This window comes from Caretta caretta, chromosome 2 (assembly GCF_965140235.1).
Source record: "Caretta caretta isolate rCarCar2 chromosome 2, rCarCar1.hap1, whole genome shotgun sequence".
In the NCBI taxonomy this organism is placed as follows: domain Eukaryota; kingdom Metazoa; phylum Chordata; order Testudines; family Cheloniidae; genus Caretta; species Caretta caretta.
This window is the reverse complement of record NC_134207.1, coordinates 50,166,834-50,193,998: the sequence shown is the minus strand read 5'-3', so window position 1 is coordinate 50,193,998 and position 27,165 is coordinate 50,166,834. Positions and strand designations below refer to the sequence as shown.

The 27,165-nt window shown below is 40.1% G+C and overlaps 1 protein-coding gene across 15 annotated transcripts in view; it reads left to right on the top strand.

Moving 5' to 3' along the window:
* RALYL (RALY RNA binding protein like) overlaps nucleotides 1-27,165 on the top strand; it is a 643,381-nt gene that overhangs the window by 287,451 nt on the left and 328,765 nt on the right. For all 15 annotated transcript variants that reach the window (XM_048841083.2, XM_048841088.2, XM_048841091.2 and 12 more), the window contains one exon: nucleotides 17,034-17,312. In XM_048841083.2, the coding sequence (XP_048697040.1) occupies nucleotides 17,057-17,312 (256 nt within the window). In that variant the 5' untranslated portion in view covers nucleotides 17,034-17,056. Of the gene's footprint in view, nucleotides 1-17,033; nucleotides 17,313-27,165 lie in introns of those variants that run through there.

Sequence of the window (27,165 nt, the reverse complement as noted above, 5' to 3'; positions counted from 1 at the left end):
ACACCATCCTCCAGATCATTTATGAAGATATTGAACAAAACCGGCCCCAGGACCGACCCTTGGGGCACTCCACTTGATACCGGCTGCCAACTAGACATGGAGCCATTGATAACTACCCGTTGAGCCCGACAATCTAGCCAGCTTTCTACCCACCTTGTAGTGCAGTGCTGCTCTCCCTGTAAAGAACGGAGTCATGCATGGAATTGTGACTTGCCCATCTGACTCCAAACTCCATCTTGCTGCTGTGATTTTCCACAGTAAGAACAAAGGGGTGTCCTTCCACATGGCAGAGGATATAAAAGGGCCTGGAAACCCCTCCATTTTGTCTTCAATCCTGCTTCTTACCTCTGAAGGAACTTTGCTTCAAAGTGAAGTACTGAAGAATGGACTGAATGATCCATCCAAATCTGTGGATGTACTCCAGAGACTTGATTTGAACCTGCAGTTTATTCCATCACTGCTTCAAGCCTGAACCTGCCATTACTGTATGTTATTGATTCCATTTAACCAATTTTAGCTCTCATCTATATTTCTTTCTTTTTATGAAGAAACCTTTAGATTTTAAATTCTAAAGGATTGGAAACAGTGTGATTTGTGGGTAAGATCTGACTAGTATATTGACCTGGGTCTGGGGCTTGGTCCTTTGGGGTATTGGTTTTCATAACCATTCATCCTAATAAGGAGTGGCTGCTGGTGATGATACTGGGAAACTGGAGTGTCTAAGGGAATTGCTTGTATGGCTTCTGGTTAGCCAGTGGGGTAAAACCAAAATCCTCTCTGTTTGGCTGGTTTGGCGTGCCTAAATAGTAAAGGAACTCCAGCTTTGGACTGTAACTGCCCTGCTCTAAGCAATTTATCCTGAATTGATACTCTCAGTAGTGTCCCACCAGAGGCCGCTTCGTTACACTGGTATACTGTAAAAAGAAAAGGAGGACTTGTGGCACCTTAGAGACTAACAAATTTATTGTTGTTTAGTCTCTCAGGTGCCACAACTCCTTTTCTTTTTGCGGATACAGACTAACACAGCTGCTACTCTGAAACCTGGTCCACTGTACTACACTAGCAAAGTGGCCCGAGTGTAGACACAGCAATATGGGCAAAGCTCCACTTTGCACTGGTATAGTAAAACTGTGCCCCTCAAGCAAATCAAACTATACCAGTAAAAGTGCAATTGTACCGATATAGATGCATCTACATTAGGCACTTCTGCCAGTACAGCTCAGCGCACTTCTTCACTTCACACTCCTGACCAACATAGCATTCTGCTGGCAGAAGTCTGCATGTAGACCCGGCCTTACTTGGCTGAATTGATCATTTCCACTTCAGTGGGGCTACTTGTCTGTGTAAGATGAGTAGAGTCTTGTCCTCAGAGACAACTGTGCTCTTAGATGCCTAGATGCACTTCTAATGGAATTAGTACCCACTTCAAACCTTATCCATTAACTTCCATACAGACATTTCCCCCCTATTTTAATAGATATTTTGCATGCATTAGAACTGCAAGATCAGTATCTTTAATATTCATCAGGAAAAATGTGTATCTCTTTCAAAAGTAGAATGTGAGATGCTGGATCTTTCTCCTTTTTGTCCAGGATGTTCTATCTGCATTAAATATGGATTCAGACAAAAAACCCTGACAACACTGTTTCAATAAAATCTCAACCAAAGGTTTTTGTTAATGTTTATAAGTAATGCTGTGTTTATTCACTTGGATATTCTACCATACCTGAATAGCCTTAGGAAAGTCAGTTTTTAGCTTCTTTGTTTCTGACAAGTAGCTGAAATGATTACAAACACATATAATTAGAGAAGTGACTTCAATTATTATGCTGTAGCATGAGAGATGGACCATATAGTTAGGAGAATCTAAAATCTGAGCGAAATTCCAGCTTCATTGAACCTCATGATAGAGTTTTCATAAAGGCATACTCTTAAATTAAAAATAACACCAGTATGGAAAAAAATTTACCTGCTATAGGTAGAAGTAATAGCTAAGGCTATGGAGACTGAAATAAAATTGTGCAAAATAAATCTTTTTCAGTTTGCTTGCTTTTTGTATTTGGCAACAGCACTTCATCTGTGGTCAGTTTTCACTCTTATCTGTCTAGATTGTTTTTGTTTGTGTAGGTCTTTCTTTCACAAGGCAACAGGGGAGAGAAACATTTTTTAAAAACAGGAAAATGATTATAAAACCATACATATTTCAGGGGGCTTAGGGCATATGTAATTTTTGAAACGGCTTTTAACAGCTTGTTTTAAGTTAACCTAGTTCTCTTGGGTCGTTATATGGCCTCTATTCCCGTAAATTCTGAATCTCTCACAGTTTTTAATGTATTTATCCTCTCAACATCCCTGTGAGGTAGGGAAGTGCTATTATCTCCATTTTACAGGTGGGAAATTGAGAGATTAAGGGCCAGATTTGCAAAAGGCATTTAGATGCCTATTGATGCAGATAAGTGCCTAGTGGGATTTGCAAAAGCACCTAACTGCTTTGAAATCAATGGGAGTTAGGCACATAAGGAAGGGCCTACTGGGATTTTCAAAATTGCCTATCTGAATCTTTAAGCACCAAAATACCTTTAAAAATCTGTTACTAAAATCACATAGGAAATCTGTGAGGGTGCAGAAACATGAAGTCAGTTCTTCTGAAGTTCATGCTAGAACCCTACCACTAGATCATCCTTCCTCTCTAACATTCACTGGATTTCAGCTTGATGAAGTCCATTTCGTTCTTTTAGACTCCTGTCAGATCAATACGACCAAACAGCAAATTCTCTATGAATGGATAAGGTATGTAGAATTTGCAATAGTTTCTGCAGGTGACTAATTGCAGATGGCTACTGTATATAATTATTGGTGAGGAAATGCCATTCAAAGAAAATTTTGGTGAAGAATTTACTTATTCCTTCAGCAGCAGTTGAACTGGGTTGTAGTCTCAAACACTCAGATACCACAGGGATATGGTATAAGATGCTGAATAGAACAGCAGCTAAATTTTGCAATTGATACTCTTTTTTCTCCCTTCTTGCTCTGGGGTGGAAGTAAGTTACTACAGCTCTCAAAAGGATGTAACGTGCTTTCCTCCTCATATCTGGCTGTCTACACTGACCAGTTAGGAGGGGGTGGAGCCAAACTCTGCCTCTTTGTGGCCATTCCTAACCAGTTGCTCACAAAGGATGTTCCAAAGTGTAAAAGACTGCAGTCCACATGAGACCTGTACCCTGTTGTGTTCACAGCATGCATACATTAGATGGAAAACAAATACTGTTGCTGGAAGGTTGCAGTGTAACAATACTTTAATTTTCCTTAGAATTCAGAACTATAACACACAAGAACCTCAAAACACGCAGAGAGAAAACAGTCTGCTCCTATGGCACAGAAGCACAGATCATCCTAGTTTGCTTCAAGCTGTCTCCAGACTGGTGAGACAACCCAGATCACATGGCTTCCCTCAGAGCCTCATAGCCTACAAACACAACCAGAAAATCCCTCACATTTAAAGTGATAGCTTGTCATTTTTAACCTGTTTCCAATATACCATAGACCCAAGATCCAGGTAGGTTTAATAAGAGGTTGGTGGAGAGGGCTTACTCCTCAGCTCAGCTGAGTAAAACAATGACACAATCCCGCATTTAGCAACTTTTTCAAAATTAAGCAGTAAATAGGTGATAGAGCTGGGATTAGAAATCAGACAAGCTTGGCTCCCAGCACTGTGCTTTGTCTTTTAGACTATATCTTGTGTCTAGTAGTTATTAGCCAAAGGGATTGAGGGAACCAAGAACAGTTCCAAATATATCAGGAAAAACAAAATACTGGAGAGAAAGTAGGACCAAGGGAAAGAGGGTAAACAAGGAGGTGGATGATGTTACCATTGATTCTGAACTGTCTATGATACTGAAGTACTTTTAAGTGTCTGTATTTAACATGAACAGTAAAATAAAAAGTTGGGACAATGAAGCTATGAGGAAGACTATGTAAATCCAGTTATGGATTTACAAAGCATGTAAAATACTTGGAACAATTGTACATACATAAATCCTGGGGTGGGTAGCTGATATGCGTGCTAATATATTAAAGAAGTTAATGACAATTATTTCTGAAGAGTTGTGAAGAACTGAAGATAAGAATGGATAAGAGGAAAGTAAATATAGCACTAAGTATAAGGGACCAGAAGCAAGTGGACTGGCCTAGCAGTTAGAGCTGGGCTGGGGTCCACACATCAGGGATGGTAGTTGGTGTGCCGGGATCAGAGGAATCACTAGAGTCGGGTTCAATAAACAATAGTTGGGGTCAAAATCAGACTGGGGTTGGAGAGTGGAAACCAGAGGTAGTACCAGGCTGGAATCCGGAGGCAGGAATCAGGGTCAGGCTGGGATCAGAGACCAGAGATCAAGAGATGAGATGAGGTCTGGAGTTGCAGCAAGCCCCAAATCTGTGTTGTTGCCCAGACAACTTCCTGGCGCATCCTTTAGGGCTAAATAGGGTGGTTGGCCCATCAAAGGGCTGCAGGATACTGTTACTCTGGGTCCCTGGGTCCTTAGGTCCCAGGCCTATCCCTGCAGCACCTATTCTCCACAGTGCTCCCTGGCTGTGGCTTTGCATGGCCTTCTGGTGGCACCGTGGGAACATCAGGTTTCCCAGGCATGGGATCTAGTCCCTGCATCCTTATGCTAAGCTTCAAAAAGGAACCCTGGCTATTCATTTTCCATCAACCTACTAATGCCAGAGCATTTTACTTTATAGGCAACTAGTTAATGTTCACAATAACCTTGTTAGGTAAGTGATTGTGAGTATTATTACTCCCACTTTACAGATGGAGAGGCTGAGGTAGCGATATTAAATGAGCTGTCCAAGGCCATACAACTAGTCAATGCTGATAGAACTCGGAAGCTTCTAACTTCCTGCTTGGCACCATTGACCATGATGACTCTCAAATCTAACTTCAATCCCTAGTAAAATAACATAGCAAATAATAAGGGCCAAATTCTACCCCAATTATAGTTACTGGAAGTTTTGCTGTTGACTTCAGTGGGATGAAATTGGTCTAATTAGATGCTCTGTAAACAGCTAATAGATAACTGAGCCATGAGCAATTAAAAAAACAAACAGGTTCTTATAAGACACAAATTGTGATTTCAGTGAAGCAGTTGATGCTATGTCTTAGAAAATGTTAGTTGAAGAATAAATTCAAATTGGCTTGGGTATGAACATTGTCACATAGACTGACAACTAGCTGAAGGACATGACAAATGAAAGCAATGAGAAATGACAAGTTATTGAGTTGTGGGAGAGTTGTCTAGTAGGATGCTACGGGGATCATCATTAGATCTGTTTTTATTTTAATATCTTTAATTATTTGCAAAAAGAAAAGGAGTACTTGTGGCACCTTAGAGACTAACCAATTTATTTGAGCATAAGCTTTCGTGAGCTACAGCTCACTTCATCGGATGCATAAAGTGGAAAGTACAGTAAGGAGATTTTATACATACACACAGACCATGAAAAAATATACATTGTAAGGAGAGCGATCACTTAAGATGAGCTATTACCAGCAGGAGAGTGGGGTCGGGGGAGAGAAAACCTTTTGAAGTGATAATCAAGGTGGGCCATTTCCAGCACATTTCCAGGAGTTAACAACAACATCTGAGGAACAGTGGCGGGGGGAAGGGGGAGAAGGAATAAACAAGGGGAAATAGTTTCACTTAGTATACTTTCCTGCTGGTACTAGCTCATCTTAAGTGATCACTCTCCTTGCAATGTATATTTTTTCATGGTCTGTGTGTATCTATAAAATCTCCTCACTGTACTTTCCACTTTATGCATCCAATGAAGTGAGCTGTAGCTCACGAAAGCTTATGCTCAAATAAATTGGTTAGTCTCTAAGGTGCCACAAGTGCTCCTTTTCTTTTTGTGAATACAGACTAACACGGCTGCTACTCTGAAACCTTTAATTATTTGGAAGAGTTAAATTTGCATATGGTATTAAACTTAGGAGTTACAAACGTCTTTGAGAGCAAAGAAATCATGTAAAAGGTCTTTGAAAGTTAGAAATAAGAAAACAGAATGAGATTGAGCCTTGACCTATTCAAACTGACATATATGAGGACAATTAACACTACACACAGATATTTAACTAAAGGGAAAGCAGTAATGTCAAAAGAGACCAAAAATTGGAACAGCAAATTCACCATGAATTTGGCACGTGGTATGACAATAAAAAAGCTAATGACATATTGGTTGCAATTTATAGAAGAAACAAGTTGCTAAAAAGGGAGAGATGCAGTTGTCCCCCCGCCTATACTTTCTGGTATCATTGCACCTACAGCCAGAAACTACATTCAGTTTTAAGCACCTCAGTAACAAAGATTTTATTACATTGGAGGAAATTCAGAGAAATGCAACAAAAGTGATAAAGAGGATAGAAGGAATGACTGATGAGGAAGTATTAAAATAGCAAACTAGACATCATCTTACTAAACGATAACTAAGAGGAGACAAGATAACTGGCTGCAAATATAGTGGCTGCCCCTACAAAAGTGCCTCTCTTTCTCCCCAGCCCATGTGGCTAGGGAAAGAGGAGCCTGCTGATATCTGGGCCCAGTGATATGTGGAGCAGGAAGCTATTTCCCCCTATCCTGCTGGCCCTTTGCAGCCCCATATTTCTGCTTGATGTACTCTCTGCCCCTTAGGGACTGACTCTTTCATTGTCCTCCTTCATTTTTTGGAGTTTAAATTATTTTAAAACAAATGTATTCACAGAAATAGCCTAGAATATTTTTCTGTGTGCTATGGCAAATCAGTATGTATTACATAAAACCCAGATTTATTAGAATGGATGTTTTTATTCACCTTATCCAGAGAATGATAAACTGCTTATCTCCTTGAGAAGAACAGCAGCAGCAGCAGACCAAGAAGTGCAATCTACTAAGTCTTTTAAACCCCTTCATTTTCTTCCAGGCTTGGAAAGAATTGATATATTTTTTATTGGTATGATTCTCAGAACTGTCAGCATGAAAGGAGCTTTGTCCATGTTACAGACACAATGTGTCAAGCACTTCTTAAAAATAATTGAAAGAAAAAGCTGTAAAACCAAAACAAACAAACTGTACTAAAAAGGTCTGATCCAAAGATCATTGAACTCATTGGGAGGCTTTTCACTGATTTTAATAAGCATTATATCAGACCCAAAATGTTTTGACACTAAGGGTATGTCTGCACAGCAAAGATTAACCCGCAGCGGGCCTTGTGCCAGCCAACTCAGGCTTGCAGGACCCAGGCTGCGGGGCTGTTTCATTGCTGGGTAGATTTCTGGGCTTGTGCTGGAGCGCAGGCTATGTGACCAAGCCCATGTTTTTCTTCCCTGTGTAGACATACAGTTAGTGATTTAACAACAGGTGCCCTCTTCTCAGTAACTGATTACTCTTTGTTTGCTTACCATAGATACAGTAGCTTATTTTAAATGACCTTAAACCAAGAAGCAAGGCTTTCCCAAGCTACGTATGACAGATTTTTTTTTCTTTTTGTCCAAATAAATCTAAAATTCTTTCTTTCAGCAGGTGTATAAAATGTTATATTGTTGTATCGTTGACTAACTTTAGCTGAGATAAAACTATTTTAATGGCCAATTAAAGGGAATTAACATGAACACTGAATTTTGCTCATAAAATGTTATTGCCATTGTATGGTAAATCCATGCTATAGGACATTTCAGCCTAACAAAGAACACTTAAAATATTTAGATTGCAGTTTGAATCACTAAGAAATGTATGTTAACATTGTCATTATTGTTACTGCTTAAATACACATCTTCAGACATTTAGAAAGGAGGGGAATTTCATATAGAATAAAAAGAACTAATACATAGAATCATAGAATCATAGAATATAAGGGTTGGAAGGGACCCCAGAAGGTCATCTAGTCCAACCCCCTGCTCAAAGCAGGACCAATTCCCAGTTAAATCATCCCAGCCAGGGCTTTGTCAAGCCTGACCTTAAAAACCTCTAAGGAAGGAGATTCTACCACCTCCCTAGGTAACGCATTCCAGTGTTTCACCACCCTCATAGTGAAAAAGTTTTTCCTAATATCCAATCTAAACCTCCCCCACTGTAACTTGAGACCATTACTCCTCGTTCTGTCATCTGATACCATTGAGAACAGTCTAGAGCCATCCTCTTTGGAACCCCCTTTCAGGTAGTTGAAAACAGCTATCAAATCCCCCCTCATTCTTCTCTTCTGCAGGCTAAACAATCCCAGCTCCCTCAGCCTCTCCTGATAACTCATATGTTCCAGACCCCTAATCATTTTTGTTGCCCTTCGCTGGACTCTCTTCAATTTATCCACATCCTTCTTGAAGTGTGGGGCCCAAAACTGGACACAGTACTCCAGATGAGGCCTCACCAATGTCGAATAGAGGGGAATGATCACGTCCCTCCATCTGCTCGCTATGCCCCTACTTATACATCCCAAAATGCCATTGGCCTTCTTGGCAACAAGGGCACACTGCTGACTCATATCCAGCTTCTCGTCCACTGTCACCCCTAGGTCCTTTTCCGCAGAACTGCTGCCTAGCCATTCGGTCCCTAGTCTGTAGCTGTGCATTGGATTCTTCCGTCCTAAGTGCAGGACCCTGCACTTATCCTTATTGAACCTCATCAGATTTCTTTTGGCCCAATCCTCCAATTTGTCTAGGTCCTTCTGTATCCTATCCCTCCCCTCCAGCGTATCTACCACTCCTCCCAGTTTAGTATCATCCGCAAATTTGCTGAGAGTGCAATCCACACCATCCTCCAGATCATTTATGAAGATATTGAACAAAACCGGCCCCAGGACCGACCCTTGGGGCACACCACTTGATACCGGCTGCCAACTAGACATGGAGCCATTGATCACTACCCGTTGAGCCCGACAATCTAGCCAGCTTTCTACCCACCTTGTAGTGCATTCATCCAGCCCATACTTCCTTAACTTGCTGACAAGAATACTGTGGGAGACCGTGTCAAAAGCTTTGCTAAAGTCAAGAAACAATACATCCACTGCTTTCCCTTCATCCACAGAACCAGTAATCTCATCATAGAAGGCGATTAGATTAGTCAGGCATGACCTTCCCTTGGTGAATCCATGCTGGCTGTTCCTGATCACTTTCCTCTCATGCAAGTGCTTCAGGATTGATTCTTTGAGGACCTGCTCCATGATTTTTCCAGGGACTGAAGTGAGGCTGACTGGCCTGTAGTTCCCAGGATCCTCCTTCTTCCCTTTTTTAAAGATTGGCACTACATTAGCCTTTTTCCAGTCATCCGGGACTTCCCCGGTTCGCCACGAGTTTTCAAAGATAATGGCCAATGGCTCTGCAATCACAGCCGCCAGTTCCTTCAGCACTCTCGGATGCAACTCATCCGGCCCCATGGACTTGTGCACGTCCAGCTTTTCTAAAAAGTCCCTAACCACCTCTATCTCCACAGAGGGCTGGCCATCTCTTCCCCATTTTGTGATGCCCAGCGTAGCAGTCTGGGAGCTGACCTTGTTAGTGAAAACAGAGGCAAAAAAAGCATTGAGTACATTAGCTTTTTCCACATCCTCTGTCACTAGTTTGCCTCCCTCATTCAGTAAGGGGCCCACACATTCCTTGGCTTTCTTCTTGTTGCCAACATACCTGAAGAAACCCTTCTTGTTACTCTTGACATCTCTGGCTAGCTGCAGCTCCAGGTGCGATTTGGCCCTCCTGATAACATTCCTACATGCCCTAGCAATATTTTTATACTCTTCCCTGGTCATATGTCCAACCTTCCACTTCTTGTAAGCTTCTTTTTTATGTTTTATGTTTTCTTTTTTATGTTTAAGATCCGCTAAGATTTCACCATTAAGCCAAGCTGGTCGCCTGCCATATTTACTATTCTTTCGACTCATCGGGATGGTTTGTCCCTGTAACCTCAACAGGGATTCCTTGAAATACAGCCAGCTCTCCTGGACTCCTTTCCCCTTCAAGTTAGTCCCCCAGGGGATCCTGGCCATCCGTTCCCTGAGGGAGTCGAAGTCTGCTTTCCTGAAGTCCAGGGTCCGTATCGTGCTGCTTACCTTTCTTCCCTGTGTCAGGATCCTGAACTCAACCAACTCATGGTCACTGCCCCCCAGATTCCCATCCACTTTTGCTTCCCCCACTAATTCTACCCGGTTTGTGAGCAGCAGGTCAAGAAAAGCGCCCCCCCTAGTTGGCTCCTCGAGCACTTGCGCCAGGAAATTGTCCCCTACGCTTTCCAAAAACTTCCTGGATTGTCTATGCACCGCTGTATTGCTCTCATGTTTTGCTACATGTTTTTGCTTTTCAGTGATAAACATGTATTCTTAATATTTACAGACTCTTAACCCTTGTGACAGTGGACACATGCTATGAATCACGACAAAACATTGACCAACTATTAGCAAAATGCAAGTGTGGTAGGATTTATGGGACCATGAATTTCAGTCTTGAAAGCAGAATAGATTCTGGAGAATATTCAGATAAAGATGTCCTCATTCTAATGATTTATGTTTGGACCTAGCACTGTTTACCGCAGGAGCGACATCTCTCAAGGGTGTGAATTTTTCACCCCATTTTAGGACCTGGTCCTTCAAAGACTTACTTACATGCTTAATTTTAAACAGGTGAGTAGCTCATATGCTCAAGGTTAAGCATGTAAGTAAGTCTTTACAGGATTGGAGCCTTATACTGTAATGTCTTTGGGTCAAAGACAGTGGGTAAAATCCTGACCCCACTAAAAGCAATGGCAAACTTCCACTGATTTCAGTAGGGCCAGGGTTTCATTTGCCATGCATACCTGTTCTCCCTGTATAAATAATAGCATATATATATTATTCAAACATACTGTTCTAAAAACAAAGGAGGTTGCATTCATATCTACATAAAAATAAAATTCTGGTGGTCTTTTAGAAGCAAGGTTGAAAATTACTAAATTAGAGAGGGTTGTGATTTCAATATACCAAAGCATTAGTAATCTGCATGGTGAGGAATGATTTTAGTTCTTAAGTCAAGTAAGACAGTTTAAGGGTTTATTATTACTGCTGCAATTCTGAGTCAGTTTCAACATAACAAAACAAATCAATGCATTTCATCAAAAGTTGCATACTTATTGTGAAATAGTCTTTTTGAATATATATCTCTTATATGCCAGATATATTTATAACCACAGCTGGTATGCACAGAAGATATTTGTAAAACTGATATGGTAAGAAATTAACAAGATGATTGAGTTATATCTTATTAAAAGCTGCAAGGAAATTAGATCAATTCAAATACTACGTTAGGTTCCGCAATAATTGCAAAAAGTAAATGGTTTTCTTTTTCCTTCAGTTGTCAGAGCTTAGGCATATCATTTTTACAATTCTGTAGATAAGAATACAGATATGCTGAGTACAATTCATTGTTCACAAATGGATATTGTTAGCAGGATGCAAAACTTATCGTAAGTTCTTTATCATTGTAATGGAGAATCCTGTGTGTCTTTGACTTTGTGAAATATGCACAGTTTTATTATACATAGCCCAGCAAGGCAATCCAATCTCAATTACACAACTGTTAATATTATTCTTATTCTTTGAATTTCAGTAACACATTTTCCTTACTGTTTGTTTGAATATGAGAGAACCCACCAGACAAACACTTTTCTTTTTGACACAAAATCATATACTTTGCAATGCAAATTCTGGTTACAGGACAGAAAGATACAATGTCCTATTCAAACTCTGTTTAAACTATTGCAGAGCAAAATTGAGTGTAAAAATGAAAAAGGATTTTTTAAAAATCAAATAACAAATGAATGCTCCAAAACTCCCATGTCAAATGGTGAAACAACATGGGGGAGTTAGAACATAATATATTTTTAATGGCTATAGCCATAACTTAACTTCTGTTTTCTTTTAATTTTTATCCTTTTTACTGCCAGTTTATTATTTATTTATGTGATGGAAGTGCCTAGAGACCTCAACCCAGAACATACACCACTGTACTATGTGCTGTATAAACATAATGAGAAACAGGTCCTGCTCTGAAAAGCTTATAATCTAAAGAGACAAAGTATGAAAGGGAAACCAGAGTCATAGAGAGATGAAGTGACTGTCGAAGTTCACACAGTAAATTAGGAGAGGAGGCAGGCCATTACCCTATCCATTGGGCCATACTGCCTCCAAGTGGCTTTACTAAAACCATTGTAGTTAGTTACTGCAAACTTAATGGGGTTATCACAGATCTCTTAGCTGATCCTACCTAGCCACCATTCCATACCACCACTCCAACTTGGATTGCTGGGTTTGGATGCTGCAGTGTGGAGGGAAGGGTGGTTACTTTGGTGCGAATCTTGCATACAATGAAGCGGAGGCTTCTTTGGTGAAGGCTACTTCATTGGCTTTTGTAGGCTGAAAGTTGTGTGTTCTGTTTGTGTGCCTTCAGGCAAGGATCCATTTGGAATTGATGTTGTTATAATAAATAATAGTCTTTTGTCTAATTATAAATTCTTTGAATGTTGTATTATTAAGTAAGTTTATTGCTGGTGAAAGTTGCCCGACTAATTGCCTATATTGTGTGTGTGTGTTCTTTTGATAAATCAAGTACTTGGTTTTCCTTGGCTTTGAAAGCTCAAGCTTGCTAGCATGCCTCAACCATGATCGCACCATGAAGGTAATTAACCTGTGGAACAATTTACCAAGGGTTGTGGTAGATTCTCCATGAGTGGTAATTTTTAAATCAAGATTGGATGTTCTTCCAAAAGATATACTCTAGGGATTATTTTGGAAGGGGGCGGGGAATTCTATGGCATCTGTAATGCAAGATGTCAGACTAGATAATCACAATGGTCCCTTCTGGCCTTGGAATGGTCCCTTCTGGCCCTTGAAGCCAACATCTGGTATGTGGGACTGAATCAGTTTCTTCTAAGAGTGCCAAAAATAGTGCTAGTCGTGGTAATGGTTCTTTTGATGAGGACATTTTTGTGCCCAAGGAATTGTACTGAGTTCAGTAACAATGGTTTCCTTTCTTCTAGCTCTTAATATGTGGTAGCTATTGATTCAAAAAAATTATACTTGTGCTAGTTACTGTCAGTCTTTAGGAGTCCAGAATGGAGGTCTTGAGAAACGAACTGTGCTTTAACTAAAAAGAAAAGGAGTACTTGTGGCACCTTAGAGACTAACAAATGTATTTGAGCATAAGCTTTCGTGTAGCTCATGAAAGCTTATGCTCAAATAAATGTGTTAGTCTCTAAGGTGTCACAAGTACTCCTCATTCTTTTTGCAAATACAGACTAACACGGCTGCTACTCTGAAACCAGTGCTTTAATTGTAAGCAGTTTTTAATTGGACTGCCTTCTCACATTATGTCTTGCTTGAGCTGCTATTGTGATATGATCTCAACTAAAATATGACTAAATTAAAACAGAGCAATAACAAAGTAGTTGTAAGAGATGGTATATACTTAATTACTATATGAATGACCTCATATTTATTAAAATTGTTGTTTAATGTATATGGATGTTTTTGACCGTTTATTGCTTAGTGTAGCTGGAGAAATGCCAGCAGCCATATGGAATACTCATTCTACCTCCACTTAAGTGATAGCAGGTGTAAATGCAAGGAAAGGAAGCTTTAGGCATGTATGATTTGCATATTATACTTATTAGCTTCTTGGTTATGAAATATTATCAAAGTTAGCAAAAAGAAAAGGAGTATTTGTGGCACCTTAGAGACTAACCAATTTATTTGAGCATAAGCTTTCGTGAGCTACAGCTCACTTCATCGGATGCATTCAGTGGAAAATACAGTGAGGAGATTTATATACACACAGAACATGAAAAAATGGGTGTTATCATACACACTGTAAGGAGAGTGATCACTTAAGATGAGCTATTACCAGCAGGAGAGCGGGGGGGCGAAGGGGGGGGAAAACCTTTTGTAGTGATAATCAAGGTGGGCCATTTCCAGCAGTTAACAGGAACGTCTGAGGAACAGTGCGGGGTGGGGAAAATAAACATGGGGAAATAGTTTTACTTTGTGTAATGACCCATCCACTCCCAGGCTCTATTCAAGCCTAAGTTAATTGTATCCAGTTTGCAAATTAATTCCAATTCAGCAGTCTCTGGTTGGAGTCTGTTTTTGAGTCTTTTTGTTGTAATGTTCCAACCTTTAGGTCTGTAATTGAGTGACCAGAGAGATTGAAGTGTTCTCCGACTGGTTTATGAATGTTATAATTCTTGACATCTGATTTGCGTCCATTTATTCTTTTAAATAGAGACTGTCCAGTTTGACCAATGTACATAGCAGAGGGGCATTGCTGGCACATGATGGCATATATCACATTGGTAGATGTATAGGTGAACGAGCCTCTGATAAGGTGGCTGATGTGATTAGGCCCTATGATGGCGTCCCCTGAATAGATATGCGGACACAGTTGGCAACGGGCTTTGTTGCAAGGATAGGTTCCTGGGTTAGTGGTTCTGTTGTGTGGTGGCTGGTGAGTATTTGCTTCAGGTTGGGGGGCTGTCTGTAGGCAAGGACTGGCCTGTCTCCCAAGATTTGTGAGAGTGATGGGTCGTCCTTCAGGATAGGTTGTAGATCCTTGATGCTGCGTTGGAGAGGTTTTAGTTGGGGGCTGAAGGTGATAGCTAGTGGTGTGCTGTTATTTTCTTTGTTGGGCCTCTCCTTGATTATCACTACAAAAGGTCTCTCCCCCCCGCCATTTTTTCATGTTCTGTGTGTATATAAATCTCCTCACTGTATTTTCCACTGAATGCATCCGATGAAGTGAGCTGTAGCTCACGAAAGCTTATGCTCAAATAAATTGGTTAGTCTCCAAGGTGCCACAAGTCCTCCTGTTCTTTTTGCGGATACAGACTAAGACGGCTGCTACTCTGAAACCTATCAAAGTTAGGTGGATCTTATTTATAAGCATAGGGCTGCATGAGCACAGGAAGTTGCAGCTGCTGTTTTCATGGGAGTAGACAGAGCATGCAATATATTGATGCTGCTCCACCAAGCTATGTGATTTGTAAAAATAAGGGCATAAATCTACAATCTGAAGCCAAATCTTTCCCTAGTGTAACTCTACTGATTCCAGTAACATTATACCAAGGCTGAATTTGGTTTATTGCCTCTTCAGAAAAAAAAAACCACTATTTTTATTCCATAAAGATGATCTGTTTTCATACTTTGTCATTCTAGGTGAATTAGCCATTTGTACTTTCTCTGCATTTTTTTTTGTCCTGCGATATTTCTAATGGGAGAAAATTGTTAGTTTCTAATAAAACATATCGATTATGGTAAGAAACTGTATGAACTGTAAATAGCCTACTCTGTGCTCCTCACAATGGTCAATGGTATTCAATGGGGTATTTAATGGTGACTGGCTGACACTTACCAAACAAAGGCAGAGAAGTCTTTCATTGTTAGAGTTTGTTCTCTACCTAGCCTTGAATGTTCATTTCATTAACACAAGATAATGGTTCATTCTCTTTCTTTGCAGCTCTAGATAGTTAGGTATTTAACAAGTCAATGCTGAATTTCAAAGCCCAAATCCACAACTGTCTGCAGTAGAGCCCACTGATGAACATCAGAACATTAGATTACCAGATTTATGGATATATTTAAATCCATAAAAATGAAAGATTAAAAACTGACTTCTTGATAATATTTAAAAACTCACAGTGCCAGTTTTATTGCTACTCATTTTTAGAAAACAGAATACTGATGAATTTGGATTTAGCCTAAGTGAGTTATTATCACTGAGAAACTCTCTGAAGCCAGTAAAAAGAAAAGGAGTACTTGTGGCACCTTAGAGACTAACCAATTTATTTGAGCATGAGCTTTCGTGAGCTACAGCTCACTTCATCAGATGTTTACCGTGGAAACTGCAGCAGACTTTATATACACACAGAGAATATGAAACAATACCTCCTCCCACCCCAAGGCCAGTCCTTGCCTACAGACAGCCCCGCAACCTGAAGCAAATACTCACCAACAACCACATACCACACAACAGAACCACTAACCCAGGAACTTATCCTTGCAACAAAGCCCGTTGCCAATTGTGCCCACATATCTATTCAGGGGACACCATCACAGGGCCTAATAACATCAGCCACACTATCAGAGGCTCGTTCACCTGCACATCCACCAATGTGATATATGCCATCATGTGCCAGCAATGCCCCTCTGCCATGTACATTGGTCAAACTGGACAGTCTCTACGTAAAAGAATAAATGGACACAAATCAGATGTCAAGAATTATAACATTCATAAACCAGTCGGAGAACACTTCAATCTCTCTGGTCACGCAATCACAGACATGAAGGTCGCTATCTTAAAACAAAAAAACTTCAAATCCAGACTCCAGCGAGAAACTGCTGAATTGGAATTCATTTGCAAATTGGATACTATTAATTTAGGCTTAAATAGAGACTGGGAGTGGCTAAGTCATTATGCAAGGTAGCCTGTTTCCTCTTGTTTTTTCCTAACCCCCCCTCCCCCCGATGTTCTGGTTTAACTTGGATTTAAACTTGGAGAGTGGTCAGTTTAGATGAGCTATTACCAGCAGGAGAGTGAGTTTGTGTGTGTATGGGGGTGGGGGGGATGTGAGAAAACCTTGATCTATGCAGGAAATAGCCCGACTTGATTATGTAAAGAATTGTCACTTTGGATGGGCTAGCACCAGCAGGAGAGTGAATTTGTGTGGGGGGGTGGAGGGTGAGAAAACCTGGATTTGTGCTGGAAATGGCCCACCTGATGATCACTTTAGATAAGCTATTACCAGCAGGACAGTGGGGTGGGAGGAGGTATTGTTTCATATTCTCTGTGTGTATATAAAGTCTGCTGCAGTTTCCACGGTAAACATCTGATGAAGTGAGCTGTAGCTCACGAAAGCTCATGCTCAAATAAATTGGTTAGTCTCTAAGGTGCCACAAGTACTCCTTTTCTTTTTGCGAATACAGACTAACACGGCTGTTCCTCTGAAATCTGAAGCCAGTGGTAACTGTTTTCTTTCTCTTCTTTGTTTAAGGGTTAAAGCTAAGTGAGCCAACCATGACCGGCAAAACACAGACCAGCAATGTCACCAATAAGAATGACCCTAAGTCAATCAACTCCAGAGTCTTCATTGGCAATCTGAACACAGCCATTGTCAAAAAAGGTGACATAGAGGCAATCTTTGCAAAGTACGGAAAAATAGTTGGCTGCTCAGTGCACAAAGGTTATGCATTTGTACAGTATATGAGTGAGAGGCACGCAAGGGCTGCAGTGGCAGGAGAGAATGCCAGGATCATTGCAGGACAACCACTCGGTAAGTGTTTATAGGCTATTTTTAATGGCAGAAATTGTTTGGTTGTATTAATTTCTCTTCTCTTTCCCCTGTTTATTAACTATCTTCGGTGCTGAATGTTGGTTTTGGTTGTTTCTTTGTTTGTTTCAGTCATAGCTCTAGGAAACGGAACTGGGGAAAGTGTTTTTTAAATGTCAGCTAGGTTTAATGAAATGGCCGTTGAATGCTATTAAGTACTGTGTGGTTAAATACTTTTTTTCCTCAATATTTATAGTTGTTACATTCCAATTAATAACTAAATAATTCAAAAGGCCTCAATCTTGCCACAGTTATGCACATGCTTAACTTGAAACAGAGTCATCCTGTTGAAGTCAGTAGGATTATGCATGCAAGCAAAATTACACATGTTTTCAGGATCAGGCCCAAGATTCGTAAATATAACATGTTATACAGTGTTATAATTTGCAGAACAATGTGTGTGTAGGGGACGCAGTGTGTGAGCACATATACAAGTGGACCAGTGGGATATCATGTACCCAATCCAGCAGATCCGGTGTATCTGCCTGGACAACTAATTCCTCCATAAGGGCCCTTTGAAATGATTTCCAGCTCACTCTCACCCCCCCATGGATGGACAGCATAGTGGCTGTGCACGCTTTTCCTGCAGCCAGGCCCCGAAACAATAGGTTTCACAGGTCAGAACTTAATGCTGCATGAAAGAAGGTGAGACTTCCTAGGGAAGCATGCCGAACAGAGCAGCTTTTCCCCAGCTGTCCCTCCCAACTTTTCACATGGCTATGCCTCTTGAAATTGCCAGGAGCCCTACCCATGCATTATATCTATGGAAGGTCCTCCTTTTTTCCAGGAACCAGGTTGGGAACATGCAGCACTGAATCCCAGGACCAGAATCATACCATCTGTGTATATTTGCTGCTTCTAGGCTGGCAACAGCCACACAGGATACATTTTGGGCTGTTAAATATCAAGAAATGGTTTTGATATTTGACTTTCACAACTAAGTCTTCACACATGCACAGAAACTGCATTTATCAGACTGATTCTAAAGCTGTGCCCAGTTCATACTTTGGTAGCATATCAGATCTTAGATAGCAGAAGCAAGAGGATGAGCTATGTTAATTGTTTAAATGGTGCCAAGTCACGTGTCTAGAGGGACGTTATATTGAAAATTTAGGCACCTTATGCAGAGGTGCGCAATTCCACGTAGCATCAGTTGGTCCTGCACTTGCTTATCTGGAATTAAAAAAAAGAATTTGGCCCCTTTGAACTGAATCTAAACAGAAATAGATTTTTATTTGCTTGTGTTTTTACATATTCTTATATAGAGTCTTGATTTTTCTCATGGAAGCTGTTCTCCATCTGTCAAAGTTAACTGCTTTTAGGTAAAATGCCTCTCAATAAAAATCACTTACAGCATTCAGCCATGCAGTTTGTGAGAAGTCTGGGAAAACTGGATAATATGACAGGATATTTTGGTTAGAAGTTCATAGTTGTTTTGCTGAATCCACAGTGAGTATATCTAGGCTAGGAAAAATGTCAAGGTTAGCTACAGTGATTATTGGCTAACTTTGACTTAACTTTGCCTACTTTTAGTAGTCTACGAAGTGAGCTTTGGCTCAGGAAAGCTTATGCTCAAATAAATCTGTTAGTCTCTAAGGTGCCACAAGTACTCCTTTTCTTTTTGCATGTATCCTTTGTGCATTCCTGCTAATTTGGTGTGAAATCTCAGTGCTTCTTAGCTGTTGACACAAAACATAAGACATTTCTCTTAGCACTTGAAAGATGTTTTAAAAGCTATAAACTACTTTAAAAGAGTGACAATTAAATAACACCCAAGTAAATGAAACCACCAATGGCCTGATTCAGCAGAAATTATCTGTAGCCTGCTGCAACACATAAGCTTGGAGTAGTTGTAAGATACTGTGGAGAATGGTTAGTTGTCAGGATGACTAATTCATCACAAATTTCTTAAGCCTTTGGTAGCTAGTTTGCTGAATATTTGTAGAACTGACCTTTTATGAGGTGATTATTGGCAGCTACTGTATAGAGGAACTGGTTTGCAGCAACTTTATATGTAGTCTCCAAAAGAAGTAAGGGAAACAGCTGATATAAAATCCAATTTGATTTTTTTGTTTATTTTATATGAAAAAGATGAGAGAAAAGAAGAGAAGAAAGAGGGTCAGATGGTTGTATGCAAATAAAGCATGACAAAAAGCCATGGGCTTGTAGTAAGTAGAAGTTTGTTGCCATGGGTGCTTAGCTACGAAACCTCTTTGGGATACAGTGGGGTGGCAGTTTAGAGTCTGGATCTTGAATCTGTAATATTTGTGCAGTACGTAAGGAATGCAATCAGTGCATTGCATGCAGCTCCTTACCTATCTACCCATACACAGAGATTTTTTTTTGAAATGGTACCTAGTCAATGGTCTAATATCACTGCCATCATTGCTGCTTCTGCTTTTTGTCTGTTTCTGGTAATGTCCCTTCTGTGCTGGGCACTCTCATAAGAAGGTAAGTTTCCTGTGCTGAAGAGAGCAGAGTCTGGAAGATGGACAAAGGGCAGGTGAAAGGGACGTAGAAAAAATATATTGGCCAAGCTCCATTCTATATAATAAAATGTATTAATAGCATGATGGGGTTTTTAGATTGTACATAATTTCAGTCATCACAATCTAACCATAATTTGACAGTTAATTTCTTGTATGTGTCATTAGAAGTGGGTCTCTTGGAGCCATTTGAATATGGAGGCAATAGTAGCCTTGAGGACCATGTCAGGAAGGACATTCCATGAATAGGAGGTGCCATAGGTTATAGGAGTGGAAAGGACCTTTTGAGTCATTGAGTCCAGCTTCCTGCAATAGCAGGAAACCCAATCACTTAATCATGTTCCTCAACATGCAAGATTGTGTGGAAATGTTTGTAGGCAAGTGGATAAGCAGAGCAACAAGGTTGACATCATTGGTGGAGTGGAGGGGACAGGAACGGGGTGAGAATGTAAGATATGAGTTTGGCTAAGATATGAGTTTGAGCAGGGCAAAGATATGTATGGTTTTCTAGGCCATCACATGAAGCTTAAATTTGATATGATAGAGAAAGTGGAATTTGGGGGGACAATATTTTTCATTGACTGGAGGGAAGAAAATTGGTGGCAAAGAGAGGGTTACAATAATCAAGATTAGAGATAGTGGCCGAAATGAAATTACTAGCAGGGTGGAAAGAAACACATACTACCCAGAAAATCTTTACAGGAAGAAGCATAGGATTTGAATTCAGAGGAGGAGGATCCACCCAAAGAGATGTTGTATAAGCATCCAGAAGGGTAGCAGGAGAAAAAGGAAGATGTTATCAGGAAAGCCAAGGTGGATAAGATGGGAAGAAAAAGGATTCATTGATGTATAGATTCCAAGGCCAGAAGGGATCATTGTGGCCATCTATTTTGGCCACCTATATAACACAGGCCATAGAACTTCACCAGTATAATTCAAAGAGCATATTTTATATAAAAACACCCAATCTCAATTTAAAAATTTCCAGTGGTGGAGAATCCACCATAACTCTTGGTAAATTGTTCCAATGGTTAATTACCCTCACTGTCAAAAATGGTACAACTTATTTCCAATCTGAATTTGTCTAGCTTCAATTTCTAGCCACTGGATCATGTTATACCTTTCTCTGCTAGATTGAAGACCCGTTATTAAATATTTGTTCCCCATGTAGATACTTATAGCCTGCAATCAAGTCACCCCTTAGCTTTCTTTTTGTTAAGCTAAAAAGATTGAGCTTCTTGCCTCTGTCACTATAAGGCAGGTTTTCTAATCATTCTTGTGGCTCTTTTCTGAACCATCTCTAATTTATCAACATTTTTCTTGAATCGTGGGCACCAGAACTGACCAGAGTATTCCAGCAGCAGTCGCACCAGTGCCAAATGTAAAAAATAACCTCTCTGCTCCTACTCAAGATACCCCTATTTATGCATCCCAGGATCGCAGTAGCTCTTTTGGCCACAGCATCATATTTGGAGCTCACGGTCAGCTGATTATCCACCACAACCACGAAATCTTTTTCAGAGTCTCTGATTCCCGGGATAGCCCCCCCATCCTACAACTATGGCTTTCTTTTTAGATGTATACATTTACATTTAGACATATTAAAACACACATTGTTTGCTTGTACCCATTTTACCAAGCAATCCACATCACTCTAAATCAGTGACCTGTCCTCTTCATTCATTATGAAGTGGGGAGGGAACTCCAGCTATTAGAAAGAGACAGGTATTAGTAATGGACGATTTGATCATTAGAAATATAGATAGCTGGGTTTGCGATGACCAGGAGAACTGCATGGTAACTTGCCTGCCTGGTGCCAAGGTTGCGGATCTCTCGAGACATCTAGATAGACTTATGTGCAGTGCTGGGGAGGAGCCAATGGTTGGGGTACATGTAGGTACCAGTGACATAAGGAAGGATAGGAAAGAGGTCCTGGAGGCCAAATTTAGGCTGCTAGGTAAGAGACTGAAGTCCAGGACCTCCATGGTAGCATTCTCTGAGATGCTTCCAGTTCCACGTGCAGGGCCAGTTAGTCAGGCAGAATTGCAGAGTCTCAATTCGTGGATGAGACGATGGTGTAGGGAGGAGGGGTTTAGATTTATTAGGAACTGGCAAACTTTTGGGAAAGGGGGAGCCTATACAGGAAGGATGGGCTCCACCTAAACCTAAATGGAACTAGATTGCTGGCACTTAAAATGAAAAAGGTCGTAGAGCAGTTTTTAAACTAAGGGCTGGGGGAAAGCCAACAGATGCGGAGGAGCACGTGGTATGGACAGACATCCCTTGGGGAGGATCTATTAATCAAGAATCTCTATGTCCTAGTGAGGATGAGAGGATGGAAAATGGTAAAATACAGGCAGAGTCTGATCAGAAACAATCAAATAAAAAAAAGTCCCATTCAATTACATCGTGTAATGGCACACAGCTAAAAGGAGACAAGTTTTTTAAGTGTTTATATACCAGTGCTAGAAGTCTAAATAATAAAATGGGTGAACTAGAGTACCTTGTATTAAATGAGGATATTAATATCATAGGCATCATAGAAACTTGGTGGAATGAGGATAATCAATGGGATACAGTAATACCAGGGTACAAAATATATCAGAAGGACGGAACAGGTTGGGCTGATGGGGGAGTGGCATTATATGTGAAAGAAAGCATAGAATCAAAGGAAGTAAAAATCGTAAATAAATCAAACTGTACCATAGAATCTCTATGGATAGAAATTCCATGCTCTAATAATAAGAATATAGCAGTAGGGTTATATTACTGATCATCTGACCAGGATGGTGATAGTGACTGTGAAATGCTCAGGGAGATTAGAGAGGCTATTAAAATAAAAAAATCAATAATAATAATGGGGGATTTCAGTGATCCCCATATTGACTGGGTACATGTCACCTGAGGGCGGGATGCAGTGATAAAGTTTCTTGACACCTTAAATGACTGCTTCTTGGAGCAGCTGGTTGTAAATTGTGCATTTGAAGGGAAGAAAGTTAATGGTGCAATAGTTAGCACCATGAAGAGGTATATGATGCTTTACAGACAAAACAAAAAATTACAGGTCCCTGTCATGAGGATCTTACAATTGAAATTAAACACACCGCAGTATTTTATACCAAGAAAGAAGATGTGGTGAAGGGACAGATTGTGAGCGATATGTACTGTGATGTCCACATCAGGTTAGCATTGTTAATTTGTTCTTTTTAAACAAAATTAAAGTATGTGAACAATGGAATGAAGGCTGGATGGAGGTCAGTGGGGGAAGACTAACTAAACAAAGTCATATTTGAGGAGGGATGAGAACTGGGTGGATTTAAAGGTGTGTGTATGGCACTCTGCGACTAGTAAGCAATACTTTTAAAGTTATGTTGTCCTGTAATTCATAAATCCCATTGGATTATTTATGTTCTAAACAGATTGACAATTTATGCCAGCTCCTGACTTTATGGATTTCCTTGTGCACTTTGTGCTCAATTCTACTCTCATTTACAGCAGCATAATTGAAATCAATGGCATTACTGGAACTACATTAATGTAATTAACTTTACAAGCTTTACATAATTATCTGAAAATATTTAAGAAATATGAGCGTTATTAATGGTGTTACCATGTTATTTATGTATGTGTGTTGTGGTAGTACCTAGAGACTCCAACTGAGATGAGGGTCGCAGTGCTTTAAGCACCTGTAAAAGTGCCTAGTAAGAGACAGTCCCTGATCCAAAGAGCTTACAGTCTAAATAAATGAGAGTGAACAGTAGGAGAACAGAAGTGTTATCACTGCCATCGAGTTTCAGTACAGATTCTTTTAAATGCTATTCTAATATTTCCCAGGAAGGACCAGCTCTACTGGACAGGCAAAATAGGCCATAGGACAGCAAAATACCAGGCATAGCAATATGTTTTTGTGGTGCTTAATGTGTATATAACTGTAGGCTGGGAATATAGGAAATGTCCCAATTTGCCTAGGGCAAAAACTCAAAAGCCAGTAAACATAGCAGAAACATAGCCAGAGACCCCCACACTATCAGAGTATCTCAGCTCCATTTTTGTCCATCCAGTTGCATCTTTGGGTCAGAGTGTACTCATCTCTTTGGCATTTAGGCCAGGAAGAGTTTGGAGAGGCACTGTATTGCAACAAGTGCCATCTCTCTCCCTTCGGTGTGCTTCGCAGAAGGGCTAGGGACAATCACACATCCTTGCACATGGGACAGTACAGGAGCTCCTCCATTTGCTCCACAGGGAATGTGAAGGAGTTGGAGCATGTACCTGGCCTTCCTCCATGCCATTGCACAGAGGGGGTGGGCTCAAGAATGAGGAGCACGCTGCCCTGACATGTGAGCTCTCCCTATGTGCTAGAGCAGTGGTTCTCAACCTATTTAGCATTGTGGGTCGCATATGTGTTATGTGGGCTGCATCCAAAACTACCTGAGGATGTCACATGGGCCACAGCTGTGTGCTGATTCCAATTCTTTCCTTACTTCTTTCTCCCACACTTGCACACCCATGCAAGGGTGGAGGCAATCTGTTCCTCTGTCTTTTAGCTGGTGATATATTCATCCCAGTGCAGAGGGCCAGTGCAAAGCCTGCTACCTCATGTAAAGGCCACTTCAGCCCCACAATCAGGTCTTAAATGGGGTGTGTGGAGGGGTAAATTTCCTTTTTAAGGCAGATAGAGATATCATGGCAGTTCCTACATCTTAGTGTATTTTGGGGGTGGTGGGAGGAGGTTTGAAAGATAAGGTCTGATTTTTCACTGCATTACATTATTCCTACACTGATGTAACTCTGCCAGCAGTTACTCCTGATTTACAAGATTAGAGAACAGAGAACACCTCCTTATTGATATGGAGAGAAAACATGTCACATACATGACCGGGCTTGGCAGAGTTCAGTTTTTATAGTTTTGACAGATGATATCTATATTAATGTTCAAGCTTTTTTATTGATTTAAATTTTCACAGTGGCAGGAAATTGCGGGCGGGGAGGTGTCAGACAATTATGTAATGACAGTCAATGTGGAGATTCAAAAAGCTTAATAAGCTGTTAACACACATTTTTAACATCACGTCAAAATATACAGGGTAAATATCCTTAAATCAACAAATCATACCTGTTTTTACTATTAGTCCATTTGTAACAAGCCATATTCAAAAATCTAAATCACTGCATTTGGACTCCTTAAGTTCTCAACCAGCCTTTTGCTTTCTTTGCCTATCTGTACATTTTCATTTTTGCTGGAAATATATATTTTTGTTGGTTTGTGTGCGTACAGTGAAATCAATGTTTACCAACATTTCCCAATACATTTCTAATCATTTCCAAGCTTATATATGACTAAAATAATGTTTTTCAAATGTTTTTGTGAACATTCATTACTGAATGCTACAACAAAAAAATTGCTAAGATATATGATACGAAAAGCTTATATTTGTTAAGAGTAAGAGCTACAGCTTCTTTGGTTGATTTCCTTTTTAACTAATAAATTAGTTCCATTATGGCTTCAATCCTGTTTCATTTCTGTAAGTATTATTCACGTGCAGCTGCCTTTAGGTGCAAATTAGATGCAGTCTCTGAGTACCTAGTGAGCACAGACTGACATATAGCCTCAGGTAAGGTGGTGGTTACAGATAATTATTTTGGACAACACACTGTATTGCACACCCTCTTCAGAAGTACAGAAGCCCTTCAGGGGCTTTCTAAATCATGGCAACACAGTAGAAAACATCCAAAGAGTAGAGCAGATAATAAAGTGTACCTTTAGAGAGCCTTTGACATACACCTTTGTGTAAATTGAATTGATGTGACAATAGAACTGTTTATCCTTCTTGTGTCTCTGCACAAAATAGATCTTTGGTATCTTGTGTTTTTTAATACCTCACAAAAGTGAGAGACTCTTAACCATGCTCCTAGAGCCAGTAATCTTCCAAGTGAATCAATTATTTACTGCTGCCTGTGTAATGTCACAAGTGTTTATAAAAGTTACTTCTCCACTTCTGCAGCAGAGACATTAACTCTCCTTTATGCAAAATGGGTTGCATGCCCTTAGAAACCTACAGGTAAGTAATGCAATGGATAAAGCTTTTTTTTTTTTTTTTTTTTTTAAATCAGAAAGGCATTTAGCTCAGTGGTAGACTCAGAAAGGAAATCCAGCACTGAATTACTGGTCAATCAATGTCCTACCTTTGTCCTCAGTCCTGCAACTGATAGCATGTCAGCGAGGCAGTTTGCATGTGCACTATCAAATTCAGAACCAGAGCTTATGATCCTACTGTGGTCCTGATCCTCCAGCTCTAACCCATCTATCTCCCATTTAATTCAGTAATAGTTTTGTGGGTGTACAAGATTGGGCCCTAAATTAGGAAATCTGCATGATCATGTTATAAATACTGGTAGTAACGTGGGAGAAAGGCAGTAACTAGAAGATATTTTCTCACATTTTGGTTCAGTTTAAATTAGTGATGCCTTTTTTTTTTTAGGGGGGGGGGGGAGTGGTCCATGATCAAATCAAACTAAACTATGGAGAGTGACAGCCTCAGTGAAACCTCAGAGATTGCTTGTGTCTAATGAATATCTGGGAACATTTTAGAATTTCAATATATATTTAAATGGGGCATATTAATAAACTATTTAATTTCCACATATTCCAGCACAGGTTCCTGCCTCCATTTGTGTGTGTGGGGGGGGGAGAATTGCTGAACATCACCCACTGCCCCCAGCCAAACAGCTTTTCAAAGCTGTGAGTCAGCATCAGCACAGTTCAACTACTAAGTAAAACCGCCAATGCTTAAGGGCATGAAACACCAGAATTGTCCATAGCTTGCTGTACCACATAAACCACAAGAACTGTGACATGTCAAGGATATTGACTCATTACTATACTATTACTATTACAATTGACTCATTACAATACTATTACTATTGACTCATTACTCATGGCTAGCTACTTTGTTGAAAATTTCCTGAATCAAGCCCAATTTGTTGTTGTTGCTAGTATTAGCAGTTACCTAGCAACTGGCTTACAGAAACTTTATTTGATACAGTATGCATTCTCTCTCTCTCTCTGTCTCTCTCTCAAAATACCAATACAGAAACTTGGAAAAATACATGATCTTTTTAAAAAGAAAAACATAAACGGGATTTACCGTACTACCTTCTAGCCAGCTCCATGTGTGTTTTCTATCTGATGGCCTTTATCCCCTGAAGGGAGAGTATCCAATACAACTGCAAATTTCATACAAATTGCATCTCAAAACACTGTAATTATTGAATAGTTTAAAGAGTTAAATAACATCATAGCAGAAGAGAAA